This window comes from Neolamprologus multifasciatus, chromosome 12 (genome assembly GCF_963576455.1).
Source record: "Neolamprologus multifasciatus chromosome 12, fNeoMul1.2, whole genome shotgun sequence".
In the NCBI taxonomy this organism is placed as follows: Eukaryota; Metazoa; Chordata; class Actinopteri; order Cichliformes; family Cichlidae; genus Neolamprologus; species Neolamprologus multifasciatus.
In genome coordinates, this window is record NC_140450.1 from 20,842,230 (window position 1) to 20,857,692 (window position 15,463).

Here is a 15,463-nt window from a genome sequence, read left to right on the forward strand (position 1 = left end):
TACAAAGAATACTTAAAGTGAAACAGACTCATTCTGTCAGAACTGAATGAAGCTTTGAAACGTGAATTTATGCATGTTGCTGTTCAACGAAAAATAATTATATATCTGACTTGCCACCGTTTTGTTTCTTTTTTAAAATGTGGGCCAGGAACACACTCACACAGTTGCATTGTATGACAGTCGGTTACATGCTCGTTCTCAATAATAGCTTAAGGATGTCGATAGTGTTGGTCACACCCAAATGTGCTTGTACCCCATGATTGCAGTCATTACCCTTGTCCCCATATTCCAGGTGCTAGTTTAAGAGTTCAAAAGGTCAGTTCCTAAGACAGCATAAATTGTGCATGGGATGAGAACAGTGTTCCCAGTCTAACATACTGTCGAGAGTTATCTCACAGGCAGCACAAACCCTCTGACACCAACCTTTATTAAGAGCATGCTCAACAAAAGGAAGCAAGCTCAGCGCTTCCTTTCTCTCCTGAACTCACTATCATTTTGCTGAACTCGTCCTTTCACCAGGAATTTACTTTTTGTCAGCTTTTCAACATCTGGTCACTGCTCAAGGTTATTATTTGACTCCTGTTAGAAAATCGTTGTGATCAAACAGACCAATCATTCTTCCTGGTAATGCCATAAAGGAGACACAGAGGCCTTGCGAACCTTTTGACTTTATATTAAGTTCCATAATCGTTCGAGACACTTTAAATAAGGGACAGGGAAGAGGCTGGTCCAACTTACTGTGTTGGCAGTGAACTCCACTGAAACCTGGTAGACACTTGCACACATAACCAATGAAGGTATCACCCCTGTAGGTCTCACTGATCTCACACGTTCCTCTGTTGTGGCAAGGGTTTGGATGGCAAGGACCTGCACAGAAAAAAGAAGAAAACAGACATCGATGATGGGGGTGGCTTTTTTAAAAAAAACAAATTTAACTGTACACACAAGAGCAAATTGCAGCTGATAATATTCCACAGTAATTTTGGTATATGCTACAAAAGTGTACTTAGACATCGTTATCCAGCCAGTAGTCTAATAAACTAAACAATGGGTGTCCCATTAAACACATCTACAGTTTTTAATAGCACACAATAACACACAGTTTTAATACATAAGGTACACTGGGAGACATTGTGAGGTGGTGTTTAAGTAAAACTGCTTGACAGGAGAAACTGAGGATGAAAGGAGTGTCGGGAGAGTCTGTCTTTCAGTGACTGCTGCTGGTGTCTGTTGTCTAGAGGGCGGCCCAAGGCACCGTCTAGAAATCACTGAATGTGTCCCCTCCAGGAAGGCAACACTTCATTCTCACAGTGCTAAGCGAAAAGCACAGACTAGCTGCAAGGTAAAATGGAGCACCACCATCTATGCACTGAAATGTACCCACGGCGTCACCCACACATACGTACACACACAGATGCTCACACAAATAAGTCGAGTTTTGACTAAGCAGTTACTTAAATTTGAAACAAGATTATTATTATTTTAATTAATGAAAAGTGGCCATTGTGGTGAACAATTCACCAGTTTTAAGAGTTTCTGTTCATGTGTCCCCCAAAATGGAGAATCGTTATTAATACTGTACTGAATTTGTACTCCACAGAGCATAATAATAGTCTCTGAAGAAGTGATTGCTCAAGTGATTGCCACTGTGAAAGTACTGCTGCTGTCCTGAATACTAGGGGCAGGCTAGCCAACCAGCAATTCTCTGAGGGTTTGAACAATATAAGGTGTAGTCTAAAGTTGTGAATGTGCTGCAGAATGGCCAGCACAAACGCACTGTCTTTAATAGTTATAAATATATTGGTGCAAAAAACATTTTAAAAAGGTCACATGCTGTTCTTATTTTGCTCCAATGTACATTAAATTGTTAACTCAAATGACTGAAATAGCTTTTTTATTGAGATACTTGTTGCCCTTTGGTGTTCCAAAGTGCTTTTGTGACACAAAAGCATTACCAAAAGACAGCAACATCATTTGAATTTCAGAAAATTGTAGCAAATTCACTCTACTAATAAACTGAGGCAATCCTTTAAGTCACTTCATTTGTATTGGAACGTACTGTTTTCTGCAGAGTTTGCTTCAGTGGATGTTTTTATTCCTTTCAGTGCTGTGCAAATGACCTCCACCAATAAAATCTGTCCATTTGGTTGAAGTATCCCATGTTGTGCACAGATAACCACAGTTCAGCATTCCTACAGAAAATCAAACGCTTATGCTGTACCCTGTCTGAGGGTCAGTGCTGCTCTGAACACAAAAGGCTCCTATGAGCCAAACACTAATTTGCAAGGGAATTCATATTCATAGCCACAAATCACATGTATTCATGCTGTGTAAACAAAACCCCATTCATCATTACCATTGTTTTCTCATCAATATTTGGGTGCACAGAACACTGGGAAGCTTCGCCACTAGAGAATTCATGCTTTGGGATTTAAGCAAACAATAGAAAGAATTTCAATAAAACAAGCAAAAAAAAAAAGAAAAAACAGAAAACGCCTCAGCGTTACGCCGGTAATGATTAATAACTCTGTTGGAGCATGATTCTTTCCATGTTTGTTGCTGTTTTTTCTTTCTTCTTTTTGTTTTTGTTCTCGTTATGGTATCTCTTTGCAACCCATAATGATAACTAAGGCTATGAATAAAAAATTATTATAACAAAACCTGTTGTGTATGATACAGCAATGAATTAATTAACTGGCAATGCCCACAAAACTGTGACATTCAAAATCTTTCATGAACTAGCCTGCAGCATGGGGCAAAATGTTAATGATGACGCCTAGATGCAAGCTTGTAGGTTTCATAACTCAAAAACCTGCCAATATCTGTCTAATCTTTTATACATTGAGTTGTACAACTGCACTGAGTCTGTCAAAACTTTGCAGATTGATGGGGCGTGTTCGTTGCTCACCTAGTGATGTGTGTGCACCATGCACTTAGGCTGAATTCTTACTGTGGTAGCCCAGGCTTGCATCCACCCCAGACTCCTTGCTGCATGTCAACCCTCGTCACCCACGCCTACACCCAGGCATCTGGGTGCTAGCTAGGTACATGTCAATTGATCATTTATTGTAGAATGTAATGTTTAGATTAAATCTTATTATAAACCACAAAATCATCGTCTGCCTGTCCGCAAACTCCTCCTACAGGATCACAAGTACAGCAACCAAATACGGGAGACATCTTTAGCCAATGAAGGTTCTTATTCTATATCATGACGTTGTCATGTTGCCAAGCAACCAGCTACCATGGGCTAAAATGACCCATGTTTAGCATTTATGCAACTAAATCAGCTTATAAAAGCATGATTTTGATTTAATTTATATCCACAAAACTTCAAATGTAGTACATTATAATACGACCATGTTACCTGTGAACCAGTTAATTGATATTTATATAATGCAACAGCAAGGGAGCTTTGTAAGGGACCCACAAAAATGGGCTAATTTTAGTACAGTATTTATTTTTTTGAATCTATTTATCTTTCATGCTTTTTAATCTATAAACAATAGCTACCACATTGCCAACAGCATGAGCTGACTGCACAATCTGCATTTAGTAATGATATCTAACATGACTCTAAAGTTTAAAAAAGTCTGCTGAGAAAAGAACTAGCAAATCCGAATTCTTTCCATCAGCATGCCCTTGTAAGTTTCCTATCTTGTGATGCAATTTCTATTCCAGTCATTTTACAGTCATATCTTAGAGTTGACAGGGAAACTGTGCTTTGACAGGTCTCTTATTTCATTTTAAGCGATGGGAAACAAGAAGAAGTCTCAAGGGTGAGAATCTCATGCCCTCTTAAGTCAGTTTGACAAATTAGCAGCCACGAGCACAACATTTGACAACGTCAAGTAAAAAGCTGCAGCCTTAAATTGTTTACTATATCAACGGGGCAACCATTTCACACTAGCCCCAACCCATAAAAAGAATAGGAAAAAAATGAAGTAAATAAACAAATAAATACAAAATCACTACCGACCCTATTATTGTTCTCTCACTGGAATTAGTAGGCCTCTAGGTGTGAATTTCAAATGAGGTAATCCTATCGAAGTCACGCTATTTCAAAGCCTGGACCTGTATTAGCAATAATCAGAGTGGTGGATAATCAGTTGAACAGAGGCTTGTATAATAGCTTTCACAGAGGACCTGCTCACTGTGAGAAAGGGGGTTGACAGGTTTCAGGGATCTTTTGATGCGATGATCTGTAGTCGCACCATGCTGTACTGACAGCATCTCTAATGGCAAGTGCATAAAACAGAAAAAGTGGGGACAAAAGGAGTTAGTGAGACAGAAAAGAGGGAGGGAATGGTTTCTCAGTTAGTGTGTTAGAGAGATACAAAGAGTGTTCAGTATGACATCTACATTTGATTTCATAATTTCTGTCAAAAAAAAAAGAAAAGCAGGAAGAAAAAAAAAACGCCGCAATGTGCCGGAAATTAAGCAAACTTTTTATGGTAGGAGTTAAAAATAAGCCAAAAACTGAGGAAATGCAGAACTGTTATGAGTCAGGATCAGGTGCCAGATCACATTAGCACACATACAAAAATCTGACATCCACTCAGCATATAATATCAAAAACTATTCATCTGAGAGAGAGCAAATTGTCTCGCCAGTGGAAAACACCACATGAAAATTGCAACAGCTACTTTCGTGCCCTCGGTGGGCTGAGACTGACACAACTTTTCAGAAACTTACAAAACACATAAACCAAAACAAAACTGCATTCTGTTTCTAATTTCTTGGGAAAATAATAGTTACAAAAACATTTTTAAAAAAAGAAACAAGTTTGTTTATAGTCTCCAAACTTTTCAACTAAGAGGATGATGATTTTCATTAAGAAAGAAGTGTTTTTTAATGCTATAAACAAAAAAAGAAGGAAATCCCTTATTCACTCCAACAGCTGCCTATTTCTAGAAAGGATTAAGTACTGGGAGCCATGATGGAAGCAACAGAGAGGAAAAACCAAACACTACTTAGAGAAAAGAAGCAACTTTCCAAGGAAAGGCAAGGGAGTAAACATGGTGTGCCATTAAATTGTGTTTTCTTCACACAAACACACACCATGTACAATGTAAGTTGTGTGTTGCTGATTGCTGGAAAGTATTAGCTGCTAATGCTACTACTACAGTGGCTTGCAAAAGGATTCGGCCCCCTTGAACTTTCCCACATTTTGTCACATTACAGCCACAAACATGAATCAATTTTATTGGAATTCCACGTGAAAGACCAACACAAAGTGGTGTACACGTGAGAAGTGGAACAAAAATCATACATGATTCCAAACATTTTTTACAAATAAATAACTGAAAAGTGGGGTGTGCGTAATTATTCAGCCCCCTGAGTCAATACTTTGTAGAACCACCTTTTGCTGCAATTACAGCTGCCAGTCTTTTAGGGTATGTCTCTACCAGCTTTGCACATCTAGAGACTGAAATCCTTGCCCATTCTTCTTTGCAAAACAGCTCCAGCTCAGTCAGATTAACAGCGTTTGTTAACAGCAGTTTTCAGATCTTGCCACAGATTCTCGATTGGATTTAGATCTGGACTTTGACTGGGCCATTCTAACACATGGATAAGTTTTGTTTTAAACCATTCCATTGTTGCCCTGGCTTTATGTTTAGGATCGTTGTCCTGCTGGAAGGTGAACCTCCGCCCCAGTCTCAAGTCTTTTGCAGACTCAAAGAGGTTTTCTTCCAAGATTGCCCTGTATTTGGCTCCATCCATCTTCCCATCAACTCTGACCAGCTTCCCTGTCCCTGCTGAAGAGAAGCACCCCCAGAGCATGATGCTGCCACCACCATATTTGACAGTGGGCATGGTGTGTTCAGAGTGATGTGCTGTGTTAGTTTTCCGCCACACATAACGTTTTGCATTTTGGCCACAAAGTTCCATTTTGGTCTCATCTGACCAGAGCACCTTCTTCCACATGTTTGCTGTGTCCCCCACATGGCTTGTGGCAAACTGCAAACAGGACTTCTTATGGTTTTCTGTTAACAATGGCTTTCTTGTTGCCACTCTTCCATAAAGGCCACTTTTGTGCAGTGCACGACTAATAGTTGTCCTATGGACAGAATTCCCCACCTGAGCTGTAGATCTCTGCAGCTCGTCCAGAGTCACCATGGGCCTCTTGGCTGCATTTCTGATCAGCGCTCTCCTTGTTTGGCCTGTGAGTTTACGTGGACGGCCTTGTCTTGGTAGGTTTACAGTTGTGCCATATTGCTTCCATTTTTGAATGATCGCTTGAACCGTGCTCCGTGGGATGTTCAAGGCTTGGGAAATTTTTTTGTAGCCTAAGCCTGCCTTAAATTTCTCAATAACTTTATCTCTGACCTGTCTGGTGTGTTCTTTGGACTTCATGGTTTTGTTGCTCCCAATATTCTCTTAGACAACCTCTGAGGCCGTCACAGAGCAGCTGTATTTGTACTGACATTAGATTACACACAGGTGCACTCTATTTAGTCATTAGCACTCATCAGGCAATGTCTATGGGCAACTGACTGCACTCAGACCAAAGGGGGCTGAATAATTACGCACACCCCACTTTGCAGTTATTCATTTGTAAAAAATGTTTGGAATCATGTATGATTTTCGTTCCACTTCTCACGTGTACACTACTTTGTATTGGTCTTTCACGTGGAATTCCAATAAAATTGATTCATGTTTGTGGCTGTAATGTGACAAAATGTGGAAAAGTTCAAGGGGGCCGAATACTTTTGCAAGCCACTGTAGTTTCAGTTAAATCACTAAATGAATGTAACTGTAATCAGAGTTACTGTTTGCCAACTTGAGCGCAAACACAAACTACTTGGTAAAATAGCAGTGAAACTGTTAAAAGTGCAGAAAACAGGAAATGAAAATTGCTCACCTTCAAAGTAAAAGTTGCGCTGTCTGAAATGTGCTGATTGATGACGGTCACAAATTTCAGTGTGTGGCGCACTTTTTCAAGTTTCACTACAGCTTAGAGATTAAATGGTATGTTTTCAGACAAAGTGCCATCTTCCATGTAAACTACAATTGACTACACACAGCAGCAGACACCTCCAGTCGCCAATCAGAGGCTGGCAGAGGTTTAACCAACCAGTCTCTGGGCCTGGGTGACTGAGACATAACATCGCTGTAGAAAGTAAAGCTTGTTCAGCAGCAGTGATGACTCTGTCATTCAAATACTTTTTAGGAGGAATTACACCTTAAGATGAATTTGTTATAATTGCATTACTCACTGTATTTTTAGCACAATAATAAATATTTACAGATTAATAGTAACTATCCTAACACTGTGGATAATGCAAGGAGGAAACACTGGGAGCTTTCTTGGGAATTTAAATGTTAGCTGCTGCCCTGCTGTACAAGCCAAGACTTGCATAGTGATTGATGCATGATGTGTTGTGCCCAGCATGGGCATTGTGATTTCTTTTCTGACTGCAAAGAGAGGCCAATCAATCAGTTGTGAAATCCTGACCAGTGGTTAAACACAGGAAAGCATCCTTTGTTTCCTTGCAGATCAATCACAGAGATTTGACATTTTCAGGCTTAAGGCTACGTATGTGCTCTGTCACAGTTGCTGTCACAAGCATTAGCTCTCCCCAAATGTATAAGAATTCAGGCATTTGGGAGACAGTATTTTATGCTTTGCACATACTCTGCTTAGCCTGAAAGAAGTGATACAGCTAATAATAACGATAGCAGTCGATTTTTAGAAAGCACAGATGAGCTGAAAAGCTTGAGGTATTAATAGTCAGTTGAATTTATATGGACATGAATGAACCCAGAGCCCCTCGTTCATTATGTTTTTTTCTAGACTCAAAGAGAACAACATGTACAATCTGAATAATGTATTAACCCCAAATTGCCTTCTGAAGCCTTCATCAGAGTGTGAATGTGTGTGAATGTTTATTAGTTGCACTTGAGTTTAGAAGTGCTTGTATGAGTGGGGGTGAATGAGGCATGTTGTATGCAGCGCTTTGAGTACTCCAGGAGAGTAGAAAAGCGCTATATAAGAATCAGTCCATTTAACATATCTTCCTACTGCTTGTTGGGTTACATGCATTGTTTAGGGTTATGGGCAGGTCGGGCAAAGTATTGTCCCCATGTGACATATTTCTGCTGATCCCAAGGAAAAAGTTACTGTGCAGCAACATGGGAGGAAAGGCTTTTAATCTGGCACCACAAATATTAGTACGCAACTCCTGATGTTTTTGACAGCAACACAGAGCAGCCCTTACCCTACTTAGATCAACAACTGCTATTAAAAAAGTGAAATTTGGTAGACATGTAAATAACAAAACTGAAATGGCTGTGTGACTGTCAACTCTGAATTTCAGTTCCAATTTTGCCATCTTAAACAGTCCCCAGTTAACAATGACAAGCCAGGATTCAACCACACTGTTAGGCTTTCATAATATCTTTTAAAGAAGACACACACACATGCACACACACGCACACATTTTACCTGCCTCAAGAGTATGAAATTTACATTTAAGCTCTTCAGCTCAGAAGCTGCACCCTGCTACTTTGCTGAGACATCTGATATGCCCTAATTGCGTCAAATCTATTTTAACCTAGCCTTTTTGTATGATGACTTTACCGGCTCATGGGCTCATGGTCACTGCATCCATCCTGCATTTCAACTGATGGAAGCTGGCACTGCACCACCAATATTACATCGAGGCTCTCAGCGTGAGCCGCCGGACGGTTGGGCTTTTAGTGAGTCTTTGGCCTTTTATTCTCCTGTGCCCTTCCCACTCTCCTATTTCCGCCCATCAGGATTTGACAATGTCAGACAAATGCACTTGAAGGTAAAAGTAGTAAGACTCGTGCAGCAACAAAAATGCTTTGGAATATGTCACTCAAAAGAAGAGGTCACATTGAAGACCACCATCCTTCTAGAAAGATCCAAAGAAAAGCAGAAATGAAGGCTGTCTTGTCAGAGACTAAATGCCATGAAAATGTCAGAGCCGTACCTTTTCTCGCAGGGGTCTCTTAAAAACTTTCTAAAAATTCCAATGTTTATTAGCAAAATCTAAATTATATATGTTGAATAAAATTCCCAGTCTACCAATAACATTTCTGAAAATATGACAAAGGCTGGCTCTAACTTGTTCACTGGAGAGCTAATATTCAACTTTCTACTTGGCAAATGTTAGTTTTACAATTAAATATGCTCAAATATGCTTCTTCGGTCTCAGTAGTATCCATGGTATTTTGACTGCACATGCTGCAACCCATGAGATTGTGCAATAAAGGTTTGGCGAACAGAATTCAGAAAATATATAGTTTTCTTGTTAAAGTGTAATTTATGCAGCCCCTGCAATTAGTAATGGAAGTAAAAAGGCCTTAAAAGTTTAAATTCCTCCAACCGAGGCAGATCAAAGAACAGCCGTGTTCGTGTGGTTTTTTTTTGATGAAATTGGTTTTGCTCATAAAACACATCAGGTGCTTAATAAACGATACTTTTATAGAATAAACTCACCGCTTTAAAGAGAAGCCGTGTAGATGACTTGGCAGTATTCATACACTGCCAAATAACCATAATAAACACAGACCAAACACAGCAAACAATATCCCCCTTTGTATGAATGGAGACAAAGTATGAAAGCTGTGTAGAGTAAGGATATGAAATGCTGTGAAATAGCAGCTGATTTGCTAAATTCTTCAAACTTGTCATGAGCAATTTGGCCTTCCTCATCACTCTGTCCTATTTTCTGTCTCAGTCCAGTTCCAGGTCAGTGGTCACAAGTCATACCTAATTCAGTTCATTTTCTTACTCCATAATTATTTTTTCTTGCCGTGTTCTCACTGCTCTGATCTGAAGTGAGTATAATACACGAAAAGTTGCTTTGAAATGCTTTTAGGAAAAAAGGATTTATGATAGGTATTTGTGCAAAGAGCAAGGTGCTGATGCCAAAAAGTAGTTTATACAGCAGGCAAACATATTTTAGTAGCAAAAGTAAACAGCAGTCACTGGACTTACATATTCCCTTGAGACGCCTGTCTAGTTTGTCTATTGTGTCACATTCTTTGCATTGCTGCAGCAAAGTACTTTGATTCCTGCGGTATTATGTCTAATCTAAATAAATCATTCTTTTTTTAACCTACTTGATCTCCAAAAAACCAGCAGGGATTAACATTAATGAAAGAAACATAGACAAAGACAATTACTGTAGATGTTGAGGATGCAACGAAAGAGGAATTATATATTCAGCTGCAGTACTTCCCGAGGATGTGAAGTGACATTTTAATTACATCACTGATGAAGATAAATCAGGTTCTTGTTTACTGTTGTCCTCTGTGGTCTTGCTTTTGTAATAAAACTCTTGTTACATTAGTTATTTCAATAATCAGAAGCAGTACTTTGGAATACCAAATATGCTACCTTAAAAATGTGATTTTGACATCTATATGATAATTCAGAGATAAGTACTTTAGCATCTATTGGAGCCAGCAAAAAAAGAATACACTCAGTCCACTCCATAGGGAGTGAATACAATGTACATCAAGACTGACGCTAATGGCATGTATTTATGGATGCACTGCATTAACTCTAGAATAAACATATTGGAATTGCTATGGATTAATGCTGCTTTTAAGTAAATGGATTATAAAATCAGCACTCACACACAAGGACAAAAAAACACCCTGAGAAATATGATAAAGGCTCAGGTATCCACCATATTTCATTTCCACTGAAAAACAGTCATGCAAAAGCAATCAGTGGACCAAATTGGACTGTGAGCTCAATCTCAAAACTCTGTACTAGACAAAGACAAGACATTTCTCAGATTCACACTATTAGAGGAAGTTTAAATAGGACTGCCTTATGAAGTGAGATGCTAAATGATGTAATCATGACTGTTTCTGGCCCGGCATGAGCAGGGAGTCAATGCAGGAATTAGACTCAGGAGTAATGAAGGAAGGACGAGGCTTGGCTCGTTCCATTTCTCTATCTCCCCCTCTACACACACACACTTGCATGAAAACAAATGAATGGAAATCACGTTACCAAGCATAAAAAATTCCCACCTGCTGAAGTTGGTTCCTCACCATCTGCTGCTGTTGAGACACAAAGGAGAAAAAGGGGGAAAAGGGAAGAGAGAAAATTCCTATTAGCTTCATCACAACTATGTATTTAATGCCGCAGCTGTATTGCAACAGATTCAGCTATACTGATAATTACATTTTGTGCTATCATGTGCAAAGTTTCATTTAAGTGTAATTCCCTTGAGCACACAGTATGTGAAGGCAGACACACCTGCTACCTGTAGGGTGCAATATCCTGCCAACAGACATGCTCTCCAGTGCTGCCATGAAACGTAACCTGGCACAGTGTAACATCTGATGCCCCATCAATACACGTGTCCTGGTCTGTTACCTTTCCCTAATATGTGTTCATCATTCTGGACCAATGTAGGATTAGCCCCTGTGGCATACTTACTTACTAGCTGCATCCCTGGCTCCCAAGACCCAGTCCAGCTTTGTGGCTTAGATTTGGCCTGTCTGCTACCATTACCACAACCCTCTGTCTCCATCACTAGTTGTGAAATTGGTCCAAAAGACGTGCCCAAAAGTTGGGCACAGATGCAGAGGCAGTCAACCGAGGGCATCAGATTCAAGGATGATAAATATGATTGTCATTATTATTGGGGATGAACAGAATGTGTTACCAGAAATGGATGGATGGACAAACGAGGCCTGAATGTATTGAGATTTGCTGCTGTACAGAGCATATTAAGTATCCGCGTCTATTATTTCTCAATAGCTAATGATGTTGCTTACCAATTCTTGCTTAATTAAAGTATGATTCAATGTCATGAGCATTTTTTTCATCCACAGCACTGAATACTAATTAGACATTAACATATGGAGAGGGTGAAGCCTGCATAAGCAGAAAAGCAGACATAGAGTGCCTGCATTGCACACAGGTGCAAATATATACAAAACCATCTGAGAAATCTGTTTCATTTCCAGCCACAACACGCAGAACCATTTGGAGACCAGATTTTATTCTTTTTATAAACCAAACATCAGCGCTCTGTCAGGTTCTGCTCCCTGTGGTGTTTTTGGATGTGGAAATCAAATAAAGTGCTCTCGGGGGATTTTAAATAAGTTTTCTTTTTATTTATTTTATTCAACACATCTCCTAAATGTCTAGCAAATTATTTAGTGGATAACTAGATGTGGTACTCTTTAGACAGAAATATACAATTTGAATCAAGACAGCATCTGTAAACTGAAGGGAAAAATTATTCACTTAGTCATAAATGTGATAAACAGATACAATTAAAGAGTGAACCACAGCCTTTAATGCTGCTTTGACTGTGAGAGAAAGCTTCAACTGAAGCCACACAGAGTCAAAGCCAAGCACTTTCTCAACCTCTCATCTGCCTGGCAGCAGAAGCTCTCCTTTGTGTTTTACCATGCACACGGGCCAATGTAATCCCCAAACCGAGCGCATTCCACGGTTCACTTAGTGTGGTTTTCTTTCTGCTCCCGTTTTCTCTTCAGCCTTACCATAAGGGTCAAGACGCACACTTGCAAGCCCTCAGACACATACACACAAGTACACTAATGTGCACACACACAAAACTGCACACTTGATAAAGGCAAAAAAAACCAACATATGCCTCAGAGTGCAGACAACTATTCACACCCACACATAAATACACATGCTGAGAAGACAGAGATGCATAAAAGGATGGGTTTTATGTTTATCCAAGTGTTGAAGTGGTGAATCATAAGAGTGCATAAAATATTGAAAGTACAGTGGGTTGGCAAAATTTATGTCCCTAATTGTTGGTGTTCTCCATAAAAATAACAAAACACCCAGTGTTAGCTGAATCACATAGCTTATTTCCCACAGCGGTGAGCATCAGGATAAACTGTGGACAAAAAATAGACTATTGGTTTAAATAAATAATAAAAAATATATATTAAAGATTACCTACATGTTCAGCTAGACTGAAATGGTGAAAGTGCAAAGTTTTGACTGGGAAACCGAGGTAGAGTCACTTTTGATGTTGTCAGATTATTCGCTGACTTCCTGAAATCAGTAGCAGCAGAGATGATGTCGTGCATTAATGCTGAACCTCTTAGGGAGGGAGTCTGAATTATGATGCATGTGAGGTCTGATTGTGATGTGTTTAATGCCAACAGTAAATTATTGGCATCATAATGGTTGTGTTCTTATCATGAATTCTACCCAGATAGGCATTGTTTCAATAAATATCATTCTTAACCACACCTTAAAAACTGTTACTAACATTCTTGAGAAAGTGCCTCTAATTTTATGCTAAAATGTTAAAACAAAGTCATCAGATGAAATCTCTACAACAGAAAACAAAGAATTGCTGTATGCTGATTCAAAAATGACTGACAAACTGAATGTTGATATATTTTCTATTCATAAAATCCTGCAAATCCAACAAATCTTGTCAAAAGCTGTCATTAGAGATTACCAGAGTACTCCCTCCATTGGCTGGATCTATTAAAAATCTATTGGTTCGCCTATATCAAAAAGTGGTAAAAACACAGCTGTTCTGCTAGCCAGCAAGCTATAAATATTACGTGGGTCATTCTATAGCAGGGGTAGGCAACTCCAGGCCTCGAGTGCCAGTGTCCTGCAGGTTTTAGATATCACCCTAGGTCAGCACACCTGAATCAAATGATTAGTTCATTCCCAGGCCTCTGGAGAACTACATGTTGAGGAGGAAATTTAGCCATTTGAATCAGCTGCGTTGGATCAAGGGCACATCTAAAACCTGCAGGACACTGGCACTCGAGGCCTGGAGTTGCCTACCCCTGTTCTACAGTATGGCTTATTGTGAGTTCTTCCCATATGAAGACACAAAAATACATTGCATGCACACAGTTAACTTTTTGAAAGTGTGTGTTTTGCCTTCCCATGCACTCCTTTCGCTGCCTTGTCTTTCCCCTCCCTGAACCTGGTATTATATTTGTTTACTGCAGGAGCAAACACAGGAATGGACAACAGTGTAATTCTTGTGGTATAGTCCTATATTATTGAGACAAATCCATAAAGTAAACTGACAGACAAGGGCAATACCAAGCATATTGGTGTACAATAAATACTTGATGCATTGATATTTCTTCAGACCACATTAATAAATTTGTAGAACATGGAAGGTTCTGGAGATGGCTTATTTAAATGGCCCCTCCTTCTTACCAGGAGAAGGTATTCTCTGTGAGATGATAAGCCTCTATCCCGGGACATATTGGTTTAATCTGACTGACAGCCAGGAGGCAGTAATAACCATCCATAATCTAAATAGGAACCAGTCAGGCTTTCCTGAATTGATATGACCTCAAGGTGTTCAGTGGAGATAGAGGAGCAAGTGCACAAGATGAACAAGCATAAAAACTATGCAGAGCATGCATACTGTACATACACATTCATATAAGGGTGAAGATACCCCTTTATATATTAAACAATAGGGTTCACCAATTTTTTTTATCACGATAGGTAAATATGTACACAGTACACTCACATTCCTTAATATGATAAGCCATTTTGATTTAGTAACTTTGTTTGCAAGAAGCATTTAAATCAATGACTGACCAACAAAAATCAGTTAGTACAGTTTAGTTAGTAGAGTTAAATGGCTGTGACGTTTAGTATTTACAGCTTGTTTTACACACATAAACGTATCCATGAAAACCTTGAGGGTTATGCAATGTGGACCAAAAGAATGCCAACAGTACGTAGCCTGTTCAGCGATAATGCACACCTGGTCACTGAAGGCTGAGGATTATAACATGATGTGAATTATATTCTATGGCCTTCACGGTCACTCAGTCTGATTCACGAAGAATTTCACCCCCTTAGTTGAGTTCACTAGAAAATTTAAAGTTAAAACACAAACTGACCCTGTTCCAGTTCCACATAACAGAAGGCAAAAGTGTTATTCTGAATTTTTATTTACTTTTTTTAATGTTAACATGTAAGTAAAAGTCACATCTGCAATGTCCCAAAGTTCTACACTTGTGCCAAAAATGAAAGGCATTTCTAACACCACGTTCCACAAGATGGAAAGTAAATAATGCCTTCTAAAGTCCTGGCACGTCCAAAGCAGCAAATCAAACTCATGGCTTCATTTTTGCACTCTTCTTTTTGTCAGCAAGTAAGCCCTTTACATCTATTTATTGTTCTATTCTTCTTCTATTCTCTGTGTACAGAGAATTTTACTGCAGCCAAATTCCCAATTGAATGTCTTCTAACACACAACAGAGCAAGTGTAACATACTGACTGATGTTTCCATCAGTCAGTATGTTACACTCTCCATTAAGGTTCATTGTTAACCAGCAGTCATTTTCCAGAAACTGCTGCTGAGCAAACGTCTAAAACAAAAGCAAAGAAACAGAGAATTATTTGTCTGTTAGGCTTAATGTGAATCGATAAATACATTTGGACTTTGAGTGGGGCTAGGTTGCATGAAATATTTAATGTAT

At 39.2% G+C, this 15,463-nt stretch overlaps 1 protein-coding gene across 3 annotated transcripts in view; it reads right to left on the bottom strand.

Moving 5' to 3' along the window:
- Nucleotides 1-15,463, bottom strand: part of edil3a (EGF like and discoidin domains 3a) — a 124,431-nt gene that overhangs the window by 82,125 nt on the left and 26,843 nt on the right. Inside the window, exons 2-3 of one of the 3 annotated variants that reach the window (XM_085181369.1) lie at nt 11,020-11,046; nt 739-867 (exon numbers count right to left, since the gene is read on the bottom strand). In XM_085181369.1, the coding sequence (XP_085037495.1) occupies nt 739-867; nt 11,020-11,046 (156 nt within the window). Of the gene's footprint in view, nt 1-738; nt 868-11,019; nt 11,050-15,463 lie in introns of all 3 variants that reach the window. The other 2 variants (XM_085181368.1, XM_085181370.1) reach the window with 2 other exon arrangements.